General features: G+C 36.8%; 1 protein-coding gene across 19 annotated transcripts in view; it reads left to right on the forward strand.

Annotated features, from left to right (window-relative positions):
• The first annotated feature begins 281 nt into the window (after positions 1 to 281).
• The window catches only part of madd (MAP-kinase activating death domain), a 95,657-nt gene continuing 68,640 nt past the window's right edge, over positions 282 to 27,298 (forward strand). For 18 of the 19 annotated variants that reach the window (XM_062032862.1, XM_062032941.1, XM_062032910.1 and 15 more), the window contains exons 1-7: positions 282 to 488; positions 12,797 to 12,983; positions 17,021 to 17,662; positions 21,100 to 21,403; positions 23,187 to 23,318; positions 23,484 to 23,597; positions 23,693 to 23,773. In XM_062032862.1, coding sequence (XP_061888846.1) covers positions 12,925 to 12,983; positions 17,021 to 17,662; positions 21,100 to 21,403; positions 23,187 to 23,318; positions 23,484 to 23,597; positions 23,693 to 23,773 — 1,332 coding nt within the window. In that variant the 5' untranslated portion in view covers positions 282 to 488; positions 12,797 to 12,924. Of the gene's footprint in view, positions 489 to 4,127; positions 4,230 to 12,796; positions 12,984 to 17,020; positions 17,663 to 21,099; positions 21,404 to 23,186; positions 23,319 to 23,483; positions 23,598 to 23,692; positions 23,774 to 27,298 lie in introns of all 19 variants that reach the window. The other variant, XM_062032869.1, reaches the window with a different exon arrangement.

Raw genomic sequence — 27,298 nt, forward strand, 5'->3', positions numbered from 1 at the left:
AATCGTGGGACACCCAAAGAACGCATTATAAAATATATTTATAGAATTATTTTTTTTTGCAAACGTGTTTTTCAGACTTTTTCAAACAAATGGTCAAAACCTATAATGACATCAAACACATATAGTTGTATAAAGATAGAAAATAAAAATATCGTGCTATCGACATTCGTGTCGAAGTGTCCACCCCCAGTATGCGGAACTGCCCACACGGATGAGGGCGAAGAGGAGGATGTTGTGAGGGAAGGTAGGAGCGGGTTGAGCAGGGAGGTGGACAAGGTATTTGCATCCATTATTTTTTTTTTTTATCCATGGCGCGAAGGCTGGCTCTTACGTTCTTTATGTATTTTAACGTTTCACGGCGCTGCGAGAGGAAGAGACCGACTACTCCCCTCTCTCTCTGACCGAGAAGGGCATCTCATAGGCGGGCCGTCATTACCAGCAGCTGGCGTCTCAACGGCGCAGTGAAGCTAGCAGGCTAATGTCAGCAGGTGAGGATGGCGTTTTCGTCACAAAGTTCACCTTTCGGTGTCATATTATCAACGTCAGCACAATTAAAAAAAAAAAAAAAGGAATATTGTGCCGACGTCACATTTGTGTTTTTTAATACTCGACAGGCGATTCAAAGCCGACAACGCTCCAGTTAGCAACGAGCTAGCTAATCCAATGGTGACGTAGGAAAAGCTAATAGGTGGACATATAAGATGACAAATATGGCGATGTTTTATTAATATATTTTTTCATACGCTAGAGTTAGCTAATATATTATAACGACAGCTTTATCCTATTGTAATGCCACAGCCGCCCCCGGCTAGTTGTCGCCGCAGTCAAATAGTGTTAAAATGTGTCGACATTTTTCTTGTGTTGCGTTCACATTAATGGTATTTGCAGTACACATTTACAGGGTAGAGTAAACATGTACCAAGTCAGTGTTTTTCAACCACACCGTGAAATACAGTCTGGTGTGCCGTGGGAGATTATGTAATTTCACCTAATTGGTTTAAAAGTTGGTACATTTTAAGTCTACTTTATACCTTTTGTGTACAACTCTGGTAATGGGGTACATTTGCACCCACCTGCACAAATGTACTTCAAAATGTAACAATCAAAATAAATATGACTTGTTTTTTTGTTTACTAGGGCATGCATGCATAATATGCATTAGTTTGACCATTTAAAATCAACAATAATAAAAAGGAGATGCTTGGAAATAGCACACAAATGCCCCAAAAACTTGGAAAAACGCGATTCATAGCGTTACTTTTTGGTGTAACCATCATGAGCGTTCTGTTCAGGTATATTTCTTTTATATTTTGATAAATCATCATATTTATGTATCACTAAATTTAAATAGGTATTGATCAATCTTTAAGCGGTGTGTATTTGATTTCAGTTTGCTTTTGACATCTTATTTAGAATTGGAGTTGAAACTTTTACAACCTTGTGTTGCGCTCATGATGGCGTAACCAAACTAGATTTCATTTAATTATCCTATTTTGAATATTTATTCCATTTTTTACATTTAGTATATTTAAATATTCATTTATAAACATTGAATACATTTCAAATATCAATAAAATGCAATTGCCTTCATCTTATAGGGCAGTGGTTCTCAACCTTTTTTCAGTGATGTACCCCCTGTGAAATTTTTTTTAATTCAAGTACCCCCTAATCAGAGCAAAGCATTTTTGGTTGAAAAAAAGAGATAAAAAAGTAAAATACAGCACTATGTCATCAGTTTCTGATTTATTAAATTGTATAACAGTGCAAAATATTGCTCATTTGTTGTGGTCTTTCTTGAACTATTTGGAAAAAAGATATAAAAATAACTAAAAACTTGTTGAAAAATAAACAAGTGATTCAGTTATAAATAAAGATTTATACACATAGAAGTAATCATCAACTTAAAGTGCCCTCTTTGGGTATTGTAACAGAGAGCCATCTGGATTCATGAACTTAATTCTAAACATTTCTTCACAAAAAAAGACATTTTTAACATCAATATTTATGGGACATGTCCACAAAAAATCTAGCTGTCAACACTGAATATTGCATTGTTGCATTTCTTTTCACAGTTCTTTTTGACAAACATTTAAAAAAAATCTCACGTACCCCTTGGCATACCTTCAAGTACCCCCAGGGGTACGCTTACCCCCATTTGAGAACCACTGTTATAGGGTAATGTTTAGTTACACCAAGTCATGAGCGTAACACTAAGCTTCCTCACTTTGACTTGTAATATCTCTAATTCTGGTGGTGTTTTATGCTTTTTTTCTTTTTGGAACATGTACTATACATATAATACAATAAAGTCCCATATAAAATTATGTTTCTAGCAATACTTTAATTTTGCCTTTGAAAGTAACACTCCAATGTCCATTAGTGGAGCTGTACACTTTTTGTTTTCGCCCTAGGGCAGCACGGTGAGACAGGGGTTAGTGCATGTGCCTCACAATACGAAGGTCCTGAGTAGTCCTGAGTTCAATCCCGGGCTCGGGATCTTTCTGTGTGGAGTTTGCATGTTCTCCCCGTGACTGCGTGGGTTCCCTCCGGGTACTCCGGCTTCCTCCCCCTTCCAAAGACACGCACCCGGGGATAGGTTGATTGGCAACACTAAATGGGCCCTAGTGTGTGAATGTGAGTGTGAATGTTGTCTGTCTCTTTGTGTGGGCCCTGTGATGAGGTGGCGACTTGTCCAGGGTGTACCCCGCCTTCCGCCCGAATGCAGCTGAGATAGGCTCCAGCACTCCCGCGACCCCGAACGGGACAAGCGGTAGAAAATGGATGGATGGATGATTTATTGCAAAAAAAAATTTAGTTTCTCAGTTTGAACATTAAATATCTTGTCTTTGCAGTCTATTCAATTGAATATAAGTTGAAAAGGATTTGCAAATCATTGTACCGTAATTTTCGGACTATAAGTCACAGTTTTTTTCATAGTTTGGCCGGGGGTGCGACTTATATGTGAAATTATTACACATTACCGTAAAATATCAAATAATATTATTTAGCTCATTCACGTAAGAGACTAGATGTATAAGATTTCATCGGATTTAGCGATTAGGAGTGACAGATTGTTTGGTAAACGTATAGCATGTTCTATATGTTATAGTTATTTGAATGACTCTTACCATAATATGTTAGTTAACATACCAGGCACGTTCTCATTTGGTTATTTATGCGTCATATAACGAATTACTTATTCAGCCTGTTGTTCACTATTCTTTATTTATTTTAAATTGCCTTTCAAATGTCTATTAAATACGGTATTGTGTTTTTATTCACGAATTACACAATGTGCCAACTTCACTGGTTTTGAGTTTTGTATATTGCGCGACCCTATCTACTATTTATTTGGGTTTAACATTTGAGTTATTTGATGTAGACCCGTGTCATAAATCTCATTGTCTTGAGTGACACAGCAATAATGTCAATGTTTTAAAACGTCCACTTTGTTGAAAGAACGAGTTGTCAAAACCACACCATTTTTGATCCGTTTTATTTGAAAAATTGCAAGATTAAACTCCTGGTAGCTCCCGAGCCTCCATCAGTGCGTGAATGAGACGCCATTATTCATTCTATCAGTGTGAATGCAGAACCAGATGCTCTATAATGTTGGATTTGAGTGTTTTCGCCCGAATGCAGCTGAGATGGGCTCCAGCACCCCTCGCGACCCAAAAAGGGACAAGCGGTAGAAATGGATGGATGGATGTTTTCGCCCTTCTGTGCACAATCCTTTCCATCCTTTCTAACTGAGCTACTGTGTGGAAAATGTTCCCTTGTGGATTATTAAACTTTGTGTAAGTCTAAATCCAAAAATCTTTTTATGCCAACCAGTAATTATTATCCACAAATAATGTGATGTTGTTGAGTGTATGTGCTGTCTAGATCAGTGTTTTTCAACATTTTTTGAGCCAAGGCACAAACGAAACTCAGTAGCCGATATTGAAGATAAAAAGTCGTTCTCGCAATTGTTGGATATGAATATAAACCATATATATATTTTTAACCCAATTAGGTGAAATTGCATAATATCGCACAGCACACCAGACTGTTTTTCACGGCACAGTGGTTGAAAAACACTGGTCTAGAGCTCGGCAGACTAACCATGTTATACTCTTCCATATCAGTAGGTGGCAGCAGGTAGCTAATTGCTCTGTAGACGTCGGGAACATGGTTTGTCATGATCACAATATGCAATCGACAGCGGGAGGCAGCGTGCATGTAAAAAGGTATTTAATTTTTAAACCAAAAATAAACAAAAGGTGAGTGCACCTAAGAAAAGGCATTGAAGCTTAGGGAAGGATATGCAGAATTAAACAAAAACTGAACTGGCTACAAAGTAAACAAAGACAGAATCCTGGAGGACAGCAAAGACTTACAGCGTGTGGAGCAGAGACGCCGTCCACATCCGTACATGACATGACAATCAACAATGTCCACACAAAAGATAGCATCCGCACAACTTAACTAGTCTTTATTGCTAAAACAAAGTGGGTGCGGGTAATAGCACTCAAGGAAGACATGAAACTGCTAAAGGAAAATACCAACAAAACAGGAAAAGCCACCAAAATAGGAGTGCAAGACAAGAACTAAAACACTACACACAGGGAAACACCAAAAATCTCAAAATAAGTCAGGGTGTGATGTGACAGGTCGTGACGGTACACCTACTTTGAGACAAGAGCCATAGTGAAGCCTGGTTGGTTATGATTTGAATTCATATCCAACAACTGTGAGAACGACTTTTCACTGTCAATATCGGCTGCTGAGTTTCATTGTTTATGTATTCTGCTGGTGGTGTGCCTCTGGACTTTTTTAATGAAAAAAAGTGCATGGCTCAAAAAAGGTTGAAAAACACTGTACTAAGTAATCGTTTAAAAAAAAAAAAAAAAAAAAGCACATTAGCTTCCTCGCCTGGTCAGTATGGTAGTAGTGAATGTCTTTCAAAAATACTGTGATATAACCTGGGCATGTTTATTGTAATCTTATATTTAGCACTAGAACTGATCTTGTAAAAAGTTTCTCATGAAGAAGACTTTTTGTAATATGTATTTTCTTTATTTTTGATTTTTTAATTTTTATTAATTAAAAAAAATCTGCACATTGTTTTATTTGTTTTTGATAGGTTAAAGTGCTTTATATATTGTGCTCCTGAAATAATGTTGATTATCAATTTTAATTCATTATTATTTATTGAGTTTATATAATTTGGTGAACTGAAAGCAAACCATACACATGTTGTTTCCCTGCCCGGTGTTGTTACCCTTTTAGGAAGAGATAACAATTATGATGACATTTCTGTATTATTTATTTCACTAACTGATTATTTGCTAACACTTTTAACATCATATTTGTATATATCATATTTGCTGATGTTGTTATTGTTGTGTTTACTGTTGTTGTTGTTGTCATCTCTGTCTTATCCCCCTCTTGTTCCCAGAATTTCCCCCTCTGGCTTCCTTTTTTTCTCTTTCTATCCCCTCCTGCTCTGGCCCGGATGCACCAAATAATAATATTAATCCATTTAATGAAGTCAAATACAAATAAGGCAACAAGAGAAGTATCCCACACATCTCTTTTGTAAAGTAAATTTGTACAGCCGATATGGGCATCTACATCAACAATATGATTTGCCTGAGAAGCTGGTAAGGACAAAAAAAGGAAAGAATAAATAAATAAATACTGTGATATAACCTAGACAAGTTTTTTGTAATCTTATATTTAGCACTAGAACTGATCTTGTAAAAGTTTCTCATAAAGAAGACTTTTTGTTACATGTCTTTTCTTTATTTTCGATTTTTAATTTTTATTTATCCAAAAAATATCTGCACAAAATGTTTTTTTTGTTTTTGATATAAAGTGCTTTATATATTGTGCTCCTGAATTAATTTTGCTGATCAATTTTAATTCATTATTATTTATTGAGTTTATATAATTCAGTGAACTGAAAGCAAACCATACACATGTGTTGTTTCCCTGCCCGGTGTTACCCTTTTAGAAAGAGGTAAAAAATTAGAATTAAATCATTATTATGCTTTAAAGGGAATGTGCAAACAGAAAATATGCTGGTCATAAATATAAAGCACAAACTGAAATCCACACATTTACATCTATTTAACATATTTAGAATCTTTGCAATTAAACAGATAACAAATATTTGTATAGAAACTACAGCACCTAAAATAAAATCCTGGACAACAGTCCTGACACAGATCATAGAAATGGAAAATGTACATTTAGTATTAGAGAAAAAAATGACATATGTCTTTAATATAATAATTGATAAATATGATGGTATATAAATAGAATGTAGTGTATGTATGTATGTGTACATATTTATATGTATGTTAAGAATAGTTAAACATACTATCTCTGTAGTATGATTCTCTGTATATCTGTGCGAGATGGGAGTGGTTATTTTTCCGTTTTTTTTTCCCCGTTTTTTTTTTATCACTACCATTATTATTATTATTTTTTTATGTATATAAATATGTATGACATTCACTATAATTATTGTTGTTTATTTCTGAAAAACAAAAGGGGGGGGGGGGTACAACGTTAAAGGACAAGATTTTGTGTAATTTAGTGAAATTGCAATAAAGTATAAAAAAAAGAAAAAAACAATTCTATTTAATTTTGTTTTTTAGTATCAAATGGTTCAAATTGGTCAAAAAAGGCTTAGTTTAAATAAGTTTTTTTAAAAAATAATTTCAGGCAAATTTGATTAACTTTAACTAGTATCACCAAGGCAAGTTAGAAGGGCACCAAGGCAAACATTATTTTATTTCGATATATTAGGGTTGTCTTGATACCAATATTTTGATACTGGTACTGGTACCAAAATGTATTTTGATACTTTTTGATACTTTTCTAAATAAAGGGCACCACAAAAAATGGCATTATGGGCTTTATTTTAACAACAAATCTTAGAGTACATTAAACACATGTTACTTATTGCAATCAAAGAATAATTTTGTCCTTAAATAAAATAGTATACATACTAGACAATTTGTCATTTAGAACAGTGGTCCCCAACCACCGGGCCGATTGGTACCGGGCCGCGCAAGAAATTTAATTTAAAAAAAAAAAAAAATTTTTTTTTTTTTTTTTAAATTAAATCAACATAAAAAACACAATATATACATTATATATCAATATAGATCAATACAGTCTGCAGGGATACAGTCCGTAAGCACACATGATTGTATTTCTTTATGAAAAAAAATAAATAAATAAATAAATAAAATAAACCCCCCCCCCCGGTTGACCGGTCCCCAGCTACAAAAAGGTTGGGGACCACTGATTTAGAAGTAAGCAAGCAAAGGCTACTTAATTACTGTTAATATCTGGTTATTTTCCTTTTTAACATGTTCTATCTACACTTCTGTTAAAATGTAATAATCACTTATTCTTCTGTTGTTTGCATACTTAACATTAGTTTTGGATAGTACCACAAATTTAGGTATTGATCCGGTATCAAGTCGTTACAGGGTCATACATTGGTCATAATTTAAATTCTCGTGTGTCCAGGGACGTATTTCCTGAGTTTAGGATTATGATATGAATTAAAAAAAAGTATAATTTTGTGACGATAAAAAATATTGATATAATCATAGTATCGACTAGATACGCTCTTGTACTTGGTATCATTACAGTGGATGTCAGGTGTAGATCCACCCATGGCATTTGTTTACATTGTGATGCCGGTCAGCTATCGTATCCTCTTACAGTGTGTAGTGAAGCATGTTTAGCTATTTCTCATCCTGAAGGGATGATACTTGTAATAAAAACGTACTTTATTTGTGGCCATGGAGGCGAGGATTATTGATTTAGAAGAAGCTAAAACACTGCCGATTGCGGATGGACGTTAGCCGCTAACTTGCTAGCCATGTTTTAAAGCACCTCTTCCTGTGGGCATTTCAGTGTAATAGCTTCACTTTTATCTTTAGTTTTTAAGCCAAAATGCATCCATTCTCCCTTTTCTGTCTACACACTGTCTGCTTGTAACTACTTTGTGCGCTGCCGAACATGCTCCTCTGGTCGTAAAATCATCACGATGCGCCGACAACGCGCCGTAATGCCTGTAAAAAAAAAAGGTGAATCAGTACTTTTCAAACAGAGTATAGTACCGTTTTTGATTCATTAATACAGCGATACTATACGAGTACCGGTATACCGTACAACAACCAAGACAACAATCTGTACTGACTGAAAAACATGAACAATCATACTTTACAGTATCTGTAAAGTATTAGCCCACATTTCATGTTTTGTTTGTACACAGCTAACCAGACAGCATATGTACTGTAGTTTTACTAACACACATGGCGTGCTGCGTGTATCATGATCAATATAAAGTGTGACTCACTCGATAGACAATTTGTTTGGTCCAGCTGGCCAGGGATGTTTTTTTCCGGTTAATTATGGGTAAGCTACAGCTTGTTCAGAACGCTGCTGCTAGAGTTCTAACAAAGACCAACAAATGTGAGCATATTACACCAATTCTTAAATCCTTACATTGGCTCCCTGTACATCAGAGAATTTATTTCAAAATCCTCCTGCTCACATATAAATCACTACATGGTCTATGGCCGAAGTATACCCCGATATGCTCCCACTATATAAGCCCTCTAGAATCTAGATCACTAAGATCTTCTGAGACCAATCTGTTAGCGGTTCCCAGAGTAAACTTAAATCAAGGGAGAGCATCATTCAGTCACTATGCAACAAATAGCTGGAATAAACTTCCTGAAGATGTCAGACTTTCCCCAACTCTGACTACTTTTAAAACTAGACTGAAAACTTTTATGTTCACCTTAGCTTTCAGCTAAATATTTTAATCTTTTAACTTTTAACGTCCGCACTGTTTCTATTATTTTTTATTGTCTGCATTTTAATTTTAATTTTAATTTTGCTTTTATTTTCTTTAATTCCACTTTGTTGTCCGACATGTTGTGCTGTGAAGCACTTTGTGTCTGCCTCGTGTATGAAAAGTGCAATACAAATAAAGTTGCCTTGCCTTGCCTTGCCTTGCCTAAGCACTCCATCCATGTTGAAATTGCTTGGCTCCAAGTTCCACATTTTGCAGCTTTGATTCACTTTCACCTCACTCTCTCAGCTTTCGTCTGCTCCATTGTCTCAATTTTCCTTTGTGCTCTCGTCTAGAAGCAGTAGTTCATCCTCCATAAATTCAGATTTAAAAAGATAAGGTTGCAAATCCTCATTTGTCCAAAAATAGCCGTCTTTGTTGTTACCAAATCTGCCATGATTAGAAGACACTCGTGTTGGTATCTGTAAGGGGTTGTTGCCAGAAGTCTGACGTGCGCTGCTATGGAAACGGAAATAAATGCGCAGAAGAATTAGTTCCAGCAATGGTTAAAATGATCAAAATACGGTAAATATTGTGCATATTAAATATTGTTATTAATGTGTCTGTTACTACATTATATATAAACTTGCAGTGTTTATACAAAACGTTGATGGAGGGTTTTGAAGTTGTTTTAGAGGGCTTTAAAGGCTACAACGGTGACTCTCATAAGCTACATCTTGTGTTTTTTTAATCCTCTTTAAAATAAAACAAACAAAAAAGAAGTGTGTTCTTGTCTCTCATAATGATTGTGAACGACACGCAAATTTCCCCCAAAAAGTGCAGTTCCCCTTTAAATGGTCCCCCCCCTTTTTTTTTTTTTTCGGTTACAACAAAAACCAAAATACTCTTCATCTACAAAATTCAAAGAAGAAACATAGCTTCTCCAATACGATATTGTCATTTATGAAAAACAAAATAATATATGGGCAGCCCGGTGGAAGAAGGGTTAGTTCGTCTGCCTCACAATACGAAGGTCCTGAGTAGTCTTGGGTTCAATCCCGGGCTCGGGATCTTTCTGTGTGGAGTTTGCTTGTTCTCCCCGTGACTGTGTGGGTTCCCTCCGGGTACTCCGGCTTCCTCCCACCTCCAAAGACATGCACCTGGGGATAGGTTGATTGGCAACACTAAATTGGCCCTAGTGTGTGAATGTGAGTGTGAATGTTGTCTGTCTATCTGTGTTGGCCCTGCGATGAGGTGGCGACTTGTCCAGGGTGTACCCCGCCCTCCGCCCGATTGTAGCTGAGATAGGCTCCAGCGCCCCCCGCTACCCCAAAGGGAATAAGCGGTAGAAAATGTATGGATGGATGGAAAATAATATATGAAAAAAACAAAAACATTTTGTGTGTCCAAAAACGAACAGCATTAACCAAATCTTATAATGATTATGTTGTTAGTTTATACTGAACATGCATGCAATTACAATATGATTCATCACATAATTACAGGTTTTCATTACATTATTCTGAAAAGGAGTAAGAAGCAGAGCTAATTTGATCCTACCCCTTTCTGTATCATAGCAGTTACTAACACATTTGTTACTACTCACTCTGTAACACAACAATGAATAAATAAATACATCAGTGAATAAATATACGAATAAGTAAATAATGATTAAATACATAATTAACAATAAATACAATTATCATACATAAAAAGTTAAGTAATAGTAAGTATTAATAATGTCCTGCACGTCCTGCCTGCCCTGTGAAAGAAACTTTCCAACGCAATGCAACGATAGAAAAACTCACATGCACGCATTTTCTAAACATTAAGCATAGATTCGAACAATACAAAAAGCTGTCAAAATGATGTGCTTTGTGTAGCAATTATAGCGTGGGTGTGAGTATACTGTCCTACAGAGATATTTTCTGTACATAACCATGTTTTTAATCATTTACTTATAATTTACAACAGTCAGGCGCGGTGAGTCAGGAGGTTTGTACTACAAATCACATTAATATATGGTGCGTGTCGAGCATATACTGTATTGTCGTTCTTGTTCTTTGCTTTACGTGGTGGGGCTCAGAACGTAGTTGCATGTGTCAGGTTTATTTTTCAAATCCGGATTGATATTGGCTTAAAAGGTGCAGGAAATGTGGGCGCTGTGCCGCTGCAAGATGAGGAAGCAGAAAGACTGGCTGGTTGGCTTTGTACTCTGAATGTGCTGCAGTATTCCTGTAATGTGTGAAATGTACTGTAGCTTGAGGGTAGATTTGAACACAGGTATATATTTTGTTGAGGGTTTTTTTGCATTGAAGTGATGCCAGGACACATCTCAAAGCTGTGTCTAACTGATACCCTAAGATATATAAAGTTAAGTTAAAGTTAAAGTCCCAAAGATAGTCACACACAGTAGTAGGTGTGGTGAAATTATCCTCACCCTGAAAATGTCAATGTCTAATTTGCATAATTGCTCATGCCGCATGTGCAGGTCATTTGTACAGAAAAAGCACCAAAAAATATGTTGAGAAATATAAGTTAACTTTTTGGGGTGAGTAGAGCATATCTGCTTTCGTGTTAAGAGTAAGGGTGTAACGATATGATATATTATTGTGACCAAAATACCATGATCATTTTGGTCACAATAATATATCATATCGTTACACCCTTACTCTAAACACAAAAGCAGATATGTAAAAAGTGTAAGGGTGTAACGATATGATATATAATATATTATTGTGACCAAAATACCATGATCATTTTGGTCACAATAATATATCGTATCGTTACACCCTTACTCTTAATACGAAAGCAGATATGCTCTACTCACCCCAAGAAAGTTAACTTATATTTGACTGTGCCTAAAAAGTACTTATACACACTCATATTTTTATTACGTAAACAAAATAACAGTCTCTAGTGTGTAACGTGCACAATTAAATAGCTTAGTTTCTTAGACAGCAATGTGTTCATACAACTTTAGTTAGCTAGCAATCAGTGCACTAGCTTGCTTCTCCAGGAAATGAGCAGTATCACCAGTCTGTAAATTTTTTAAAGTGCGATTATCAATCACGGTTTTATGATCATTTTGATTTAAAACTGCGATACAATGCTTGACAGTTAGTATTACCGCAGTTTATCATCATTACAGTTAATTGTTAAACCCCAATATAAGAGTCTCTAAGACCAGAAAAATCCTTTGATTTTTTGGAAAGCTTAATGTTGAGTGTTCTGAATACTCGCTAAATATAGCAACAGTGGCAGTAGTTACTCTGATCCACTGTACGGAGTTGAAACAACAAGCTACATTAACAGTCCCGGTATAATGTGTGTATGAACGAGGGCAACACAAAATAAACGTGTCCAAATGTTTCACATAATAAACTAGAAAAGCACATTTGGGGAGCGCAGACCTCCCATTAGTAAATAATCTTTCAAAGAAATCCTTAATCTAAACAATGATCCTGATCACCTCCAAAATCTAAGCAGATCAGAATCCACCAATAACAGTTTGAACTAGCTATAGCGGAATTAAATACATGGAGTGAACCCTCTTGTGAGTTTTTGTCAGTCATCCACTCTCTTTGTCTCTGTAGCTGGAGGCGGGTAGCTTAACATACAGACTCAAAGAAGTTGAGGATTGTCACTTAAACGTAAAATAATCGGAAAATGTATCCTGTTTACTTCCAAAATAGTTACTTATCTAATTTTGGACAGTTCATAAAAGTTTATTCAAAAAACACCCATTAATGTTTTAATTACGTTGCTAAGAGTCAGAAAAACCCAGGCAAACACATGCCCCCCTGGCAAAAGTATTGAATACATGAAAAACATGGTGTTTGAAAAAACAATTAATTGTGATCATCAATAAATCAGTGTACAGCAGTAGAAAGAAAGCTCAATTTCATTACATTTTCAGCAGGTCATGTTTTGTATGACTGGGAATAACAATGAAAAAATACCCAATGCATCTCTTTTACGTTGCAGGTCTTCTGGAATCCTAAAAAACGATGATAGAAACACAGCACTTTCACAACCTGACTGAAATCCACCGTTGAATCACTCGTGGCCATTCATCACGGATGTCGTGAAATACACGACGTGTTCGATTCAACATGGAGAAAAAGAAAATGTGCCCACGACTCCTGGACTACTTGGTGGTGGTCGGTGCAAGGTAATCAATTCCTAGCCTGTTGTTGTTGATTAGCCCTTAAGAAAATATCTCTAAATTGCAAGTAAACATTTTACCCTCAGAGGAAAGGACAAATATGATGCTTGAATAGAGTTTTCCTCTATTCATCATAGAGGGGTGACTAATATATTGGACATGTTTAGATTCAATAAAGGAAAGGCTTCATTCCACACAGTGAACCAAGTTCATTGAAAATATTCCAATTAACTTTTTCATGAAAATATTCCAATGTACTTGTCTTTTCTGCTGATACAACAACTCTTTCCTATGAGAGAGAGAGGTTTTTTCAATTAGATTAGATTAATGCAATCTTGTCTATCTTCAGTTCTATTTTTACTCTAGTTTGTATAGCACATCCCTGTGAAGAATCATGCAAAAAGACAGACAGTATCTCTTTGTTTGAACCGCTGTCGCTGCAGAAAAAAATGCCTCGCTCTAAGGCAGTGATAGTTCAGCAAAGAGCTGTTCTCAGTGCAGCTATAGGGGAATGAATACTGTAACATTTGATATTGTGCTTCACTATTCTTAGGGTTTAGTTATGTTACTTCTCTAGGGTTATGGGTTTAGATGTTTGTTACTTCTTTAATTCTCTACCACTATGTTCCTTTAGGTTAGGGAATCATTGGACTCTAACCATATGCAGTTATCAGGTCTAATTAGTATCTCCAGAATTTGCCAATTTGTGCCAATTCATTCAATTTCCCTAAGGAATTTGTTTCTGGGCAGCGCTCAAACTTGCACGTTAACTGTTCTATCGAAACATATGTTTGTTTCTTGTGTAGAGGAAGCAGAAACAACAGCGTGTAACAATATGTCATCTATTTATAGATCAAATTACGCAATTGTCGTCCTCCTGCATAGCTCAGACCTACTTCCTGTTCCTGTCTACTGCACTAAGCCTTCTGGTTAGTGTAGTACAGGGGTCGGCAACCCGCGGCTCTAGAGCCGCATGCGGCTCTTTAGCGCCGCCCTAGTGGCTCTCTGAAGCTTTTTCAAAAATGTATGAAAAATGGAAAAAGATGAGGGGAAAAAAAATACATTTTTTGTTGTAATATGGTTTCTGTAGGAGGACAAACATGACATAAACCTCCCTAATTGTTATAAAGCACACTGTTTATATTAAACATGCTTCACTGATTCGAGTATTTGGCGAGCGCCGTTTTGTCCTACTAATTTTGGCGGTCCTTGAACTCACCTTAGTTTGTGCCCATGTATAACTTTCTCCGACTTTCTAGGACGAGTTTTATGCCACTTCTTTTTCCGTCTCATTTTGTCCACCACACTTTTAACGTGCGTAAATGCACAAAGGTGAGTTTTGTTGATGTTATTGACTTGTGTGGAGTGCTAATCAGACATATTTGGTCACTGCATGACTGCAAGCTAATCGATGCTAACATGCTATTTAGGCTAGCTGTATGTACATATTGCATCATTATGCCTCGTTTGTAGCTATATTTGAGCTCATTTAGTTTCCTTTAAGTCATCTCAATTCAATGTACATCTCATGACACACTATCTGTATGTAAAATGGCTTTTAATTTGTTGTGGCTCCAGACAGATTTGTTTTTGTGTTTTTGCTCCAATATGGCTCTTTCAACATTTTGGGTTGCCGACCCCTGGTGTAGTATATAAACATTTAGTTTCTAGTTCACATGTATTTATATATCAGTTTAACATTTATTTATGCAGGGTAAGACATATAAGAACATATTTTAATTCGCAATGCTGACCTTGTAAGGAGGCAAGATTTACATGACAGAGATGATGATGTGTGATAATCTCTCATTGTCTCTAATTTACCAAAAAAATTAGCGCTCTAGATCGGTCTCAACAGTTCACAAATGCTCTAGATATGCGGTGGTCTTAAATGTGTTGGAACATAACACTTTTCTTGGAGCTTTTGATGGTGTTTCTTTCTGTAATCAGAATTATTACTATTATGATTTATAATGAATTGAAACAGTACAGTAATTTGACAATGAGCTCTAAGTATATGCTTTTATGCAATTCAGTATCTACTTTATAGGTAACCTATAATACAAAACCAACTTTTCTTATCCATTAGTACCTGTTTTTGTGTATTTGGGATCTGACTAAGGCCATGTCCTCACAAACATGTAAAGTTTCAAAAACACATATTTGGGGTTAAAACGATCTCCATCCACACAAGTGTAGTTTCAAAACTGTCTCTGTCTACACACAAACGCATACACCTACTGTCATGCACATTTTGTCCAATCAGAAGCCTGAAAAAAGCAGCAACAGCTGACTTGATGGCATTACATTTCCTTTGTTTATTTTGATATACTAGAGGTACAATGACATGTACATTATTTTTAAAACCAGCCTGCACGTACACATTATTAAAGAGCAAATACTACTGAAACCCTTCTTCTACGAGGGCGGCTGCTTACCGTAGAAGAAGAAGCGCTTCTTCTTCTACGGGGGAAAAAGAAGTTGGCGGCTGCTTACTGTAGTTGCGAAACCTAAACTTTATGAAAATTAAGTTTAGGTTTGTTGTGGCTCAATATTGGTCCATTTATAAGGCGCACTGTCAGCTTTTGACAAAATTGGAGGTTTTTAGGTGCGCCTTATAGTGCGGAAAATACGGTAGTTGCTTGGTCGCTTTTTACGCGCGTGCACGGTCGTGCCCGGCTTCATCTACAAAAATGAAAGCAAGACATGTAAGTTAACTTCATGATTGGTTGTTAAATAAGGACTAAAAACATAATATAATGTTGCACCTTTCTTATGACACATAGCATAAAGTCTTGCTTGTCAAAGTCGTCCCATCAGCTGGAGGTTCCACAGCGATCATATCCAAAACAGCTGACTGTCATTAGCGCTGGCGGGAGTGTTGGAATTTGCCTAATTGGTGACGTTTTTCCCAGTTGTGACAACTGCGGATATCTGCGTATATGGTCAAGGTTTACATGCAGAGCTTTGCGCGAGTCCACTATTGTAGTCCGACTTTGTAGTCAATAAGGTCCTTCTTTTCCTCTATCCTCTTGTTGTGGGGCAGACTTGCTTGTACATGCATCCTCCGCTGTTGCCATTTCTAATACAAAGAAGCGTATAATTCTGTCAGTAGACTGCATATGGAAGTGCTAAAAACTACAACGTGGCTGACGGAACAGAAAGCCGCTGTAAAATAAGTCCGTAAAACATAATATATGCAAAATGTTGACCAAATAACCACCATTACATTGTATGTAGACCAGTGGTCCCCAACCACCGGTCCGTGACGCATTTGCTACCGGGCCGCAGGGAAACATTCAATAATTTATAAACGACTGCATTTTGTCCGAATTAACTTTCTCCTGTCCCACTAGACACACCCAATAAGCTTGTTTATTGATGTACAATAAAACTCCTCACAGTAAGTTGCCATTTGTTATATTTGTTATAACTTTGTGACATGATACAATGCATGTTAATGAATATATAAAATATAAATGTGACGGATTTTAGCCAAAGGCTGATTTCCATCTGCATTTCATTGAAAAGAAACAAGCCCAGGGCTCCCACTAATTCAACGTTATAGTGAGTTGTATTTATTCATGCACTTATTTTTGCTGTATTTATCTGGCACAAGTGGAAAGCCGGTCTCTGGAAAAAAATGCCTACACTAAACCGTGGTGCAAAAAAGATTGGGGGCCACTCATGTAGACCACAGGGAAGTGTTTTGAATGTAGAAAAAAAAATCATAATAAGACCCCTTAAAAGTCTACAATAAAATAGTTAAAACATCAATACATATTTTCTTTTTAAGTGTTTTAGAGGTTAAAGTTACAAGGAAGACCTAAAACAAGTGGAATCGATGTTACTGAAAGAATACAAGCATTAAAACTTTGCAACTTTTGCCGCAAATTCAAACTACTTAGGCAATCACATCACAAAAAAGCCAGCAAAATCCTGGAGGCGCTGTTTAATATTAAGATAGGACATTAGTTGTCATTAACAATTCTTAACAAATGACTACACGTTGCAAATCAAATGTTTGTCTATCTTCTCTGTAGGCAGCCGAGTAGTGATAGTGTGGCCCAGACGCCTCAGCTCCTCCGCCGATACCCACTGGAGGACCACCGGGACTTTCCACTCCCACCAGATGTGGTGTTCTTTTGCCAACCAGAAGGATGTCTGAGTATACGCCAGCGAAGGGTTAGCCTTCGTGACGACTCCTCATTTGTTTTCACGCTGACTGACAAAGACTCAGGAATTACTCGCTACGGAATCTGCGTCAACTTCTACCGATCATTTCAGCGCGGGCATCACCGTGCTCGTGCGGACAAGAGCGGTCACACAGAGACAGCAACGCGAGGGGGGGACTCTGCGAGCGAGGGGTCCGATGGTAGCAGTGGGGGCCAGTCGTCTGCGTTGTCAGCGCCCAAGAAAGATGAGTCAGCTCCTCAGCCTGCTTCTGGAGATGACGTTGAACAGCAAAGTACTGAACTAAACACTGAAAAAGCTGGCCAGCTCAAACGAAATGCAGATAAAATGGCTGCCAGGAATCGCAACAGTACACTGACGTCACTATGCATACTCAGCCACTACCCATTCTTCTCCACCTTCAGGGAATGTCTAAGTATTCTCAAGAGAATGGTGGACTGCTGTAGTCAGAGGTTAACACAGCGTGCTGGACTGCCCCACACTTTCCAAAGGTAATCTTTGTCTTGTTTTGTCAATCTTCTGTGTTCCTGGTGTCTTTTTGCAAGAATTTAAAAATGGGTTTACTCATATGTGATGATATATTTATATTGTATATATATTAATATATATATATATTTTTAAATTATTTTATTTATTTATTTATTTTTATTTATCTATTTATGTATTTATTTAATATTATTATTATTATTATTATTATTTAAAAAAAAAAAAAGTATGTTGCCTTTTCCATCCAGCAACATTTTCAGAAAGTGTTTAATGCTGCAGGCAACACTGCAATTTAGTACAAAGCGAGCCTCAGTTCTGATTTTTATTGCAGATGCCACATGCTCCCTTTTTAAAGGATGCACGTGTACAGAAACACACAACATCTACACAAATATCCACAGTTTCACTTAGTGATTGGAATCTTGCAACTCACGATTCTTTTCTGATTCTTTGGGTGACGATTAAATTCAGCATCGATTTTCGATTCATCGTGATTCTCGATTCAAACCGATTCTTGGAATATATTATTTGGTAACAATTATAATACAACCTTTTCAAAACAGGTTGTAGGCTACAAAAGCTCCTATTCGCTGCTGATAAATAACACATACATTCAGTAGTAATCACGGACATGGTCTAAAAACTTATTTAAAAAAATTTATTTTTATAAAATAAAAACTTTTTAAATGATTTTTTATGATTAATCAATTTAGAAGCGGTTTAATAAGATTCGTACTTTAGATGTGAAATGTTTTTTTTTTAGTACCCATAGTTTCACTATTGAAAAACACATTTACTTTTAGAGAAATGTATTTGTCATAGAGATGTAATGATATAAAAATTGTAATTCACTGTTATTGTGACCAAAATAATTACGGTTATCATTATTATCGGTGTATTTTTGAATGTGTTCAAAAAGTACTTATATACACACACTGAAATCGTTTTATTTTTTTTAAATAACTAAAACAAACCCACTTTTTTGTATGTTTTGTGTTTCTTATGCTTCACTGATAAGAGTGTTCTGGTGGGCGGTGTGGTGTGTTCAGCAGTCCTTGAATAAAAACACCTCCGTGTCAAATTCCTTCGAGCATACTTGCATTATCGATCACTCTGGGCTAAGAGAGCACATCTTTTAGGTTCAATGTGCACAATGGAATAGCGTAGTTGCTCAGACAGCAATGTGTTTATATACCAAGGTTAGATTGGGGTATGTTGTTTCTTAATGGGGAGAGCCGTTAATGTCTCATATTACCATTTAAGCTAGTGAGCTAGCGCCACTCAGTCCGTGAGTTTATCAGAATTCGGCTATCAATCACATTTTTTAGTATTTCAATTTAAAACAGTACATCGGTAGTTTTACAGGGGTTATCATTAATACCGTTTATTGTTACATTCCTAATTAGTCAATTATTTTATGATTATTATATTAAATATCAAGCGTTTTGCTAATGTTCTTATTATGTGATCAGTTCTTGTATGCATGATATGAAACCAACTCTTACAAATGATGGACGTTTTGAAAATGGAAGTCGGTGAGACGATCAGTGGAGTTGGATCTTTACCGTGGCTGAGTCTAAAAAAACAAGTGTTTCTTACTAATCTTCTTTACTCGACAATATTTATATTTTGCAAATTAGCAGTGTTCCTTCAGGATTATAAAACATGTTGAGTGCACACCTGTTACATTTTCAGCCTTACATGTAGGCGTATCCTCTGCAGAACTGTTTTGTGTTTGTGTGAGACAGCAGCTACAGCCCAAAGGCAAATGAAAGTGGATAATTGTTCTGGCTGACATGGTTGGTTGAAATGTTGCAGGCAATAACAGAGAAATGGGAGAAGAGCCATTGTCTGATGGCTGCAAGGTTGTTTTTTTTCAGTGATGCCAATAACAGATTGGGGTCTTTGGTTTCCTTTGGGAAGCAGCTGCAGATAATAATTGTTCTCCCTCTTTGCCACTGGCACACTTACCGACACGCTCAATAGGTCTTAATGGCATTGTGACCGCAAAGCTCAGGGTTTGCCAGTCAATATTTCATCAAAAGCTCAAGAGTATGTTATTTCTTGTCAACCCACTAATTAAATCGTGACTGCTGCTTGGCCATGTCTCACTGACCCTTTTATTTTAAAACAAGACAGGACATTTTTACAATAATACCAATCTTGTACAAATTTCACAAGTTGACAGGTTAGATTGCGCAGTATATACAATATAAATCACTTGTGTGGCCTGCCACATCAATTTATATGGCCTGCAAAAGCCTGAAAATAATCATTATAATACTTAGTATTATAACACTTTTTCTATTCTTACTATTCTTTCCATTTTGATTGAAAATATACATGTACTCCATGCAATGGCATATCTTTTAAAGTTAAATGTAATCTAATATTGCAACAAATATATACATTCCCAACATTTTTTTAAATTAAAAAATATATCTGCTTCACATATTATTTTAAAGCAAATTGTACACTGTAAAAATGTAAATAGATTGTATGGTAAAAAAACAACAACAACTGGCTGCTCTTTAGCCAGATTTTTACTGTTAAAACTGTGGTACTGTTTTTCCTTTTACAATAATATGCTGTAAAAAAAAACGCCTGAAATTTTACTGTAATTCCATTGATTATTTTTTTATTTTACAGTGTACCTAAATTATTTTTAGAATCACATACGTAAACAAATCCGTAATAATATAACGATGCAAATCCTTATAAATTTATATTCATATATTATTTACTGTTACAAGCGGCTCTCTCAGGTCAGCCATAACTGCATTGTGGCCCTCAATGAAAACTAGTTTGACACCGGTGATAGAAATGATTAAAATTTAGCCAAAGATAGCACTGTATTAAAAGCTCTATCGGCATATCGTGATAATGCATGTTAACACATTTTGTGTCCTGCAAATTTGACAGTGACAAGGGAACTAAGGTTGTCCTCAATGCAATGTAGTGTCCTCGTCAGCGAGCTAGCAGCTAATGTCCCTCCACAGTGCAGCTTCTAGAACACTAATCCACGGCGGCAGATAAGCTGCGTTTCTTATAAGTTGTATTATTACTGGAGGACCAGTGGACAATAAATATCTAAACATGGTACACATTGCTACACATTTTAGGAGGATGCAAAAAAATAATAGCTAACTGCTAAGCTAAAGCCCTTGTATGTAAACCGTCAATTAGTTTGCTACACGGACACGGAGCTGTGGAAAATAACTTGAAGACAACATTGTGCAGGATCATTTGTTGTAAATATAACAATATAACGTGAATAAAACAAGGTTCCCAGGGCCCAGCGTGACAATGTTGTGGGACAAAACATGCGTCAATGCAACTTTATTATCTTGTGGTGGCTTGACTGGCTCTTGCGAGGTTGCTATTCCTCAAAAATGTCCCATAAAAGCTACTACTCACTTCTGTCCTATCATGTCTTCCACAGGGACACCATGTGGCGCGTATTCACTGGGGTGCTTTCAGTGGAAGAGAAGGGTAGCCAGCTGTTGGCTGACCTGCGGGACATTGAATCCTGGATATACAGGTTGCTACGGTCCCCAGTGCCTGTGGCAGGTCAAAGGCGTGTGGATGTGGAAGTTCTGCCTCATGAAATGAAACGGCCTCTCACCTTTGCCCTACCTGACAACTCCCGCTTCTCGATGGTTGATTTCCCATTGCATTTGCCTTTGGAGTTGCTAGGTGTGGATGCCTGTCTACAGGTGCTCGCCTGTGTCCTGCTCGAGCACAAGGTAAACAGAGATGGTCATTAATCCCAGGGTTTTATTGTAACTGATAAAGATGCACAACATCCCATGTCCGTAACTCTTTAATTGTACTCTAAACCATAAACTATTTTATTGTTGACATCTGGTAAAATATGTTTACTTCCGTTCAGAGATCAACCGATATGTTTTTTTTTAGGGCCAATACGAATCAGCAGTAGTAAAGAAGGCCAATAACCGATATTTAGAGTTGGTATTCATTTGCAGCAAAACTTATTTAAACATGAATAGTATACTTCAGTAAACCGCTGGACAAGTCTATAAGATGTTTTTTTACCATAGTTTTTTAGGAAACGTCGGCCCAGTAGCAACATAATGTTTAATGCAACACTAATGTTGTTGTTAATTTACCAGCAAAAATGTAAATAAAAACAATTCTGGGTTCCTTAATGTAACTAAGACAGTGGTTCTTAACCTGGGTTCGATCGAACCCTAGGGGTTCGGTGAGTTGGGCTCAGCGGTTCGGCAGAGGTCAAGACACACCCGACTCATCGTGTAAATAAAAACTTCTCCCTATCGGCGTATTACAGATACGGCAACAGCAGAAGTTAGACTGATTTGCAGGTGTGTAATTTGTTGTGAGTTTATGCACCGTGTTGGTTTTGTTCTTTGAATAAGGTGATGTTCATGCACGGTTCATATTGTGCACCAGTAAAAAAACATGGTAACACTTTAGTATGGGGAACATATTCAGCATTAATTAGTGGCTTATTAACATGCAAATTAGTAACATATTGGCTCTTAACTAGTCATTATTAAGTATTTATTAATGCCTTATTTGGCATGGCCTTATTATAACCGTAACCCTCTAACCCTGGCCCTAACCCTCTAACCCTAACCCTAACCCTAACCAGATAACTCTAAATTAAGTCTTTGTTACTTAGAATATGTTCCCCTAGTGTCCAAAAAACTCTGAATTAAGTCTTTGTTACTTAGAATATGTTCACCATACTAAAGTGTTACCAAAAACATATAACTTTGTCTTGAATTTGAAATTTTTAAAAAAAAATTTTTTCACTAAAGAAGGGTTCGGTGAATGCGCATATGAAACTGGTGGGGTTCGGTACCTCCAACAAGGTTAAGAACCACTGAACTATGCGCTAAGACATTTTCAAGATGGCTGACATCAGTTCCACCTGGATGTTACAGAATGTATGAGAATTGTGTGAGGTGCTGCCTGCTCTTCTTTTCTAATATAAGTTTCCTATCTGTCAAGATATTTACACAAAAGTTTGGGGATTTTGGCTGAGTTATCTTTTCTGTCGTTTTCATGTTCATCTATGTCTCGTGTTTTTTGATTGAATCACGGAACATTAAACTCGCTGTGCTCCATTAATGAGCCCACGAGTGTTACGGACGGATGGTTGTCGAGCGGATGCCATTGCTGCAGTCGTGAAATCAAACAACCGAACCGGGAAACACCGGGAAAGAAGGACAAAAACTGTATTTCCCGGCAAAAATTATAAGAGGTTGTGACAAGCAGAAGAGGCGTATCTGAGCAGAGGATGTCGTTGTGGCTTGTGCAGCCCTTTGAGACACTTGTGATTTAGGGCTATATAAATCAACTTTGATTGATTGATTGACTGCACAAGCGACCAGCACTGCAGGAGGGAGAGTAGGGGGTGCAGCGGAAAGCGTGGTTGTGTAAGCGCTGTGGTAAAAAAAAAAAAAAAGAGGAACTTTTCCCAATCAGTGAAAATGTGTGTGTAGAATAATTTCAACCATCCCCTTTATCAATTTCTTTCTTCAGGTTATTCTCCAGTCTCGAGATTACAATGCTCTATCAATGAGTGTAATGGCATTTGTGGCCATGATCTACCCTTTGGAGTACATGTTCCCTGTCATCCCCCTATTGCCAACATGCATGACCTCTGCTGAACAGGTAGAACACACAATGGCTATATTAGATTAAAATAAAAGTGCAATGAGTGACATGATTCTGATTTTAGAAATGTATCAGATCATCTTTATGCTCCATTCTGTCAGCAATTTTCTGAACAGTTGGAGATATAGAAAAACATAATTATGAGGTTTTCCCTCTGCACAGCTCCTTCTTGCCCCTACTCCCTATATTATTGGTGTACCAGCTAGTTTCTTCCTTTACAAAGCCGACTTCAAAATTCCAGATGATGTATGGCTTGTAGATCTGGACAGCAGCAAGGTAACTACATTTTTGACATTATATTTCCATTCCTTTTTATTATTTTGTTCTCAATACATCAAGACAAGTAAAGACTATTGTGTATGTTTTTCCAGGTTATAGCACCTACAAACGCGGAGAGTCTGCCATATCTTCCAGAGCCAGAAGCTGGCGAGCTTAAGAAACATCTGAAGCAGGTGCTTTTGTAATTGGTGTCATTTTGTTGTAACTTGTTTTGTAATGTGATTCCACTACCATGTCAGGGCCTGTTGATGGGTTTTGAGAAGTTGTAGGTACAGATAAAATATACCCATTTACCATGAGCTGCAAAAAAATGCCAAAATTATTTGCATACTGTTCCTGCACCACCCAGGTTTATCTACAAGCCTAGCTGGGATGTTTTTTTGGCATACATTGGGCCCTGAAATTTGGATTTCTGGGAGTAATGTGTTCTCTACTGCACACTTCATTGGACAAGTGTTATCAAGTACATTGTTTTGAGCAGTATACACGTAACAGCAGCCATCTTCTCACTGCCATTTATGCTTTTTAACAAAGTTACATATTTCAATGTTTTCAATTTAACAATAGTGTTTTAAAAAAACATCACTTTAAGACACTTGCATTTTTACTCAAACCCCAAGCGTGCCAAAATGCTTTTATATTGTCTTGTGTAATAGTGTTTCGCACTAAATTTAGCAGTACCACTTGTACTTAAAGGGGACATTTGCCTGTTATTTACAATCCCTATGTGAGACAAGAACATGTTTTCTAAATTGTAAAATACAGCTCGTACTAGTCTGTCAACTATGTATCTAATGGGAAACATTTATTCCGCCTATTAAGCCTTCTAATAAACATGTAAAAACCGCCACCATTACATGTCATAACCTGCATATTAAAGTATTAGGGACATTGTTACTATAATACCCAATGCTGAATAACTACTTTTAATAACACAGCGTTTTGATCACAGAGCGGTAGCTAGTTTATGTAGTATTGACATACTGAGCCGGTGAGCTGCTGCATCGCCTTTGTGTTGGTAGAAGTTTGTGCTCGATTAATAATCGTGCCTCTCACTATCATAGTAGAAGGTTGTGGCCATAAGCCAAGAAGTTAATCAACTTTGAAATTTAATTTAGACCCAAAGACATGACAAGACACTCTTTTGCTCCTAGCGTTTTTTACATGAGGAGTGAGGATTATGATGAATTTATCATATGAACGGTAAAGACTAGTTGAAATATAATAACATCCCATCAGTCAGCTTCACAGTGAGAGCAGACATTGTACAGTAAGTAATTTGTTGTTTGTATTTCTTGTTTTGCACTTAGCCCTACTACTACATCCTCTGTATATTCAGGCTAAAAAATAAAAGGTTGGATCATCATTTAACCCAAAGTAGTCGTCATTAGCTCAGAAATTATGCCATGTCATAATAGTCGTCGTTTTTGTTGAAAGAAATAGCAAATGTTGCGTTGGGCTCTGTGAAATCAATGCGCCCAAAATACATTTTCCAGCAATGCTTAAAATTTCCAAAATACTGTAAATATTACATGATTTCATGAATGTGCCTTAGATATATACTTACACCGTTGTTGTTTTTTCAGAGGGCATTGTTAGATTAATCTTGCTTGCGTTGATTTACGATTTTGAACATAAAAACGAGAAAGACGTGCTCTTGTCTCACATAGGGATTGAGAATGATAGGCCACATTGCACCTCCCCTTTAACGTTTCTTAACTTTCCAGGAACTTGGGTATTCCTTAGCAGCCAGCCATTGTTTTTCTGTTGACCGTTTTCTTGTAGAACATTCTACATACAAAACTCTCTTTCAGCTGTGTGAAGAGTAGGGTCCCCCTACCCCTGCAGAGTTGTATGTATTATACCTCGTGTGAAAGCATTTGGACATGAATTTTGTTGTGCACTAACAAAAAAGCAACAATATTTTCTGCTCTTTTCTTTCTGTTGTGTTTGCATGCTGTAGCTCTTGAAGGTAAAACCAGATCTTAGGATCGTACTATTTGAGCAAAAATATTTAGTAAAGCTGTTAAGTCTAGTAGCAGTTTCTGATCCCTCTTATCCCTCTAATCCAACATGTATCATCAGAATGTGGTTCTGATTCATGGAAACACACATTTTGTATTAGAACTTCCCAATATTAAGCAGCATTAGGGACTCACACAAACATTCATGTAAATCCTTCAGTTAACAACTATTGGAAACTTGTTTCAAAAAGATGTTATAACTTTGGTCTGCACATTTCCATTTGGAGCGAGTTAAATAAATGTCTAAACTTGAAGCAGTATTAAATTACATTTATTCAATGTGACATTGACATTTGTCTTGAAAATAACACAATCATAAACTAATCTGACTTTCATTAATATCAGAAGTCTTCACTGCTGTATACAAGAATTGTGTGTAGCATGGCATCTTAGAAAATCGCATTTTGCTTGTGTGACCAGATAGTTTTTTTCGTGGTTTACGGTGAATTAATTTTCTGTAGCTGTTTTAGATGTCGAGGATGGAGGGAACAATTACTGTGGCAAGAAAACACTTAACCAAAGGACCGACAACCATCTCTTTTCTTTGTTTCACTCTAATTTGGATGTGATTTAACATATTACCCAACATTCTGAACTATTTAGGATGAAAATCTTAAATAGTTTAAGTTAGGAGAATTAAAAAAACATAGCAAATTGTTTCAAGTATTTTTCATGCCGGTATTAATGACAATCGATATTTTAAGTAAAGCTTTCTTCAACAAAGGATTTTCGTTGTCGAATCTGATCCTTAAGATTTTGCCCATAGTCGACTATCAGTCGAATCTATTGCATTGTTTTTAACTTAGAAAAATAAACAGATTGTGATGTCATGTGTACTGACTGCTCACTAGGTAACAGTATAACGTCACATGATGCAGAGTCATGTAGAAAGAGAGTATGGCCGACTAAACAACAGGTGCCATGACTGCTACCAAAGACGTGTGCAGCTGTGTCCGGATGCATGCAATTGCTGTTGTTTTGACGTTAGATTCTCTGACGAAATAAACCAAAATAATTTGTCTATATATATAGTTCTAAACATACTCCAACCAAAACGTGCTTTTATTCAGTCAAAGTAGAATTGTGCGGCCGTATTTGACGCACTCTGCTGCTACATTCCTGCGGTGTTTTGTGACAGCAGGCACTCTGACAGGCACCCAACGGCGCAATAAACGTAAAAAAATACACAGAATAGGGATGTCTGATAATATCGGCAGTCCAATATTGTGGGCCGATAAATGCTTTAAAATGTAATATCGGAAATTATCTGTATCGGTTTCAAAATTATCGGTATCAGTTTCAAAAAGTAAAATTTATGACTTTTTAAGACGCCGCTGTGTACACGGACGTAGAGAGAAGTACAGAGCGCCAATAAACCTTAAAGGCACTGCCTTTGCGTGCCGCTTTTCACACACGTAAGGAAATGCAGGCATACTTGGTCAACAGCCATACAGGTCACACTGAGGGTGACCGTATAAACAACTTTAACACTGTTACAAATATGCGCCACACTGTGAACCCACACCAAACAAGAATGACAAACACATTTTGGGAGAAAATCCGCACCGTAACACAACATAAACACAACAGAACAAATACCCAGAACCCCTTGCAGCACTAACTCTTCCGGGACGCTGCAATATACACCCCCCGCTACCCCTCCACCTCAACCCC

Source organism: Entelurus aequoreus, linkage group LG02 (assembly GCF_033978785.1).
Source record: "Entelurus aequoreus isolate RoL-2023_Sb linkage group LG02, RoL_Eaeq_v1.1, whole genome shotgun sequence".
NCBI lineage: Eukaryota > Metazoa > Chordata > Actinopteri > Syngnathiformes > Syngnathidae > Entelurus > Entelurus aequoreus.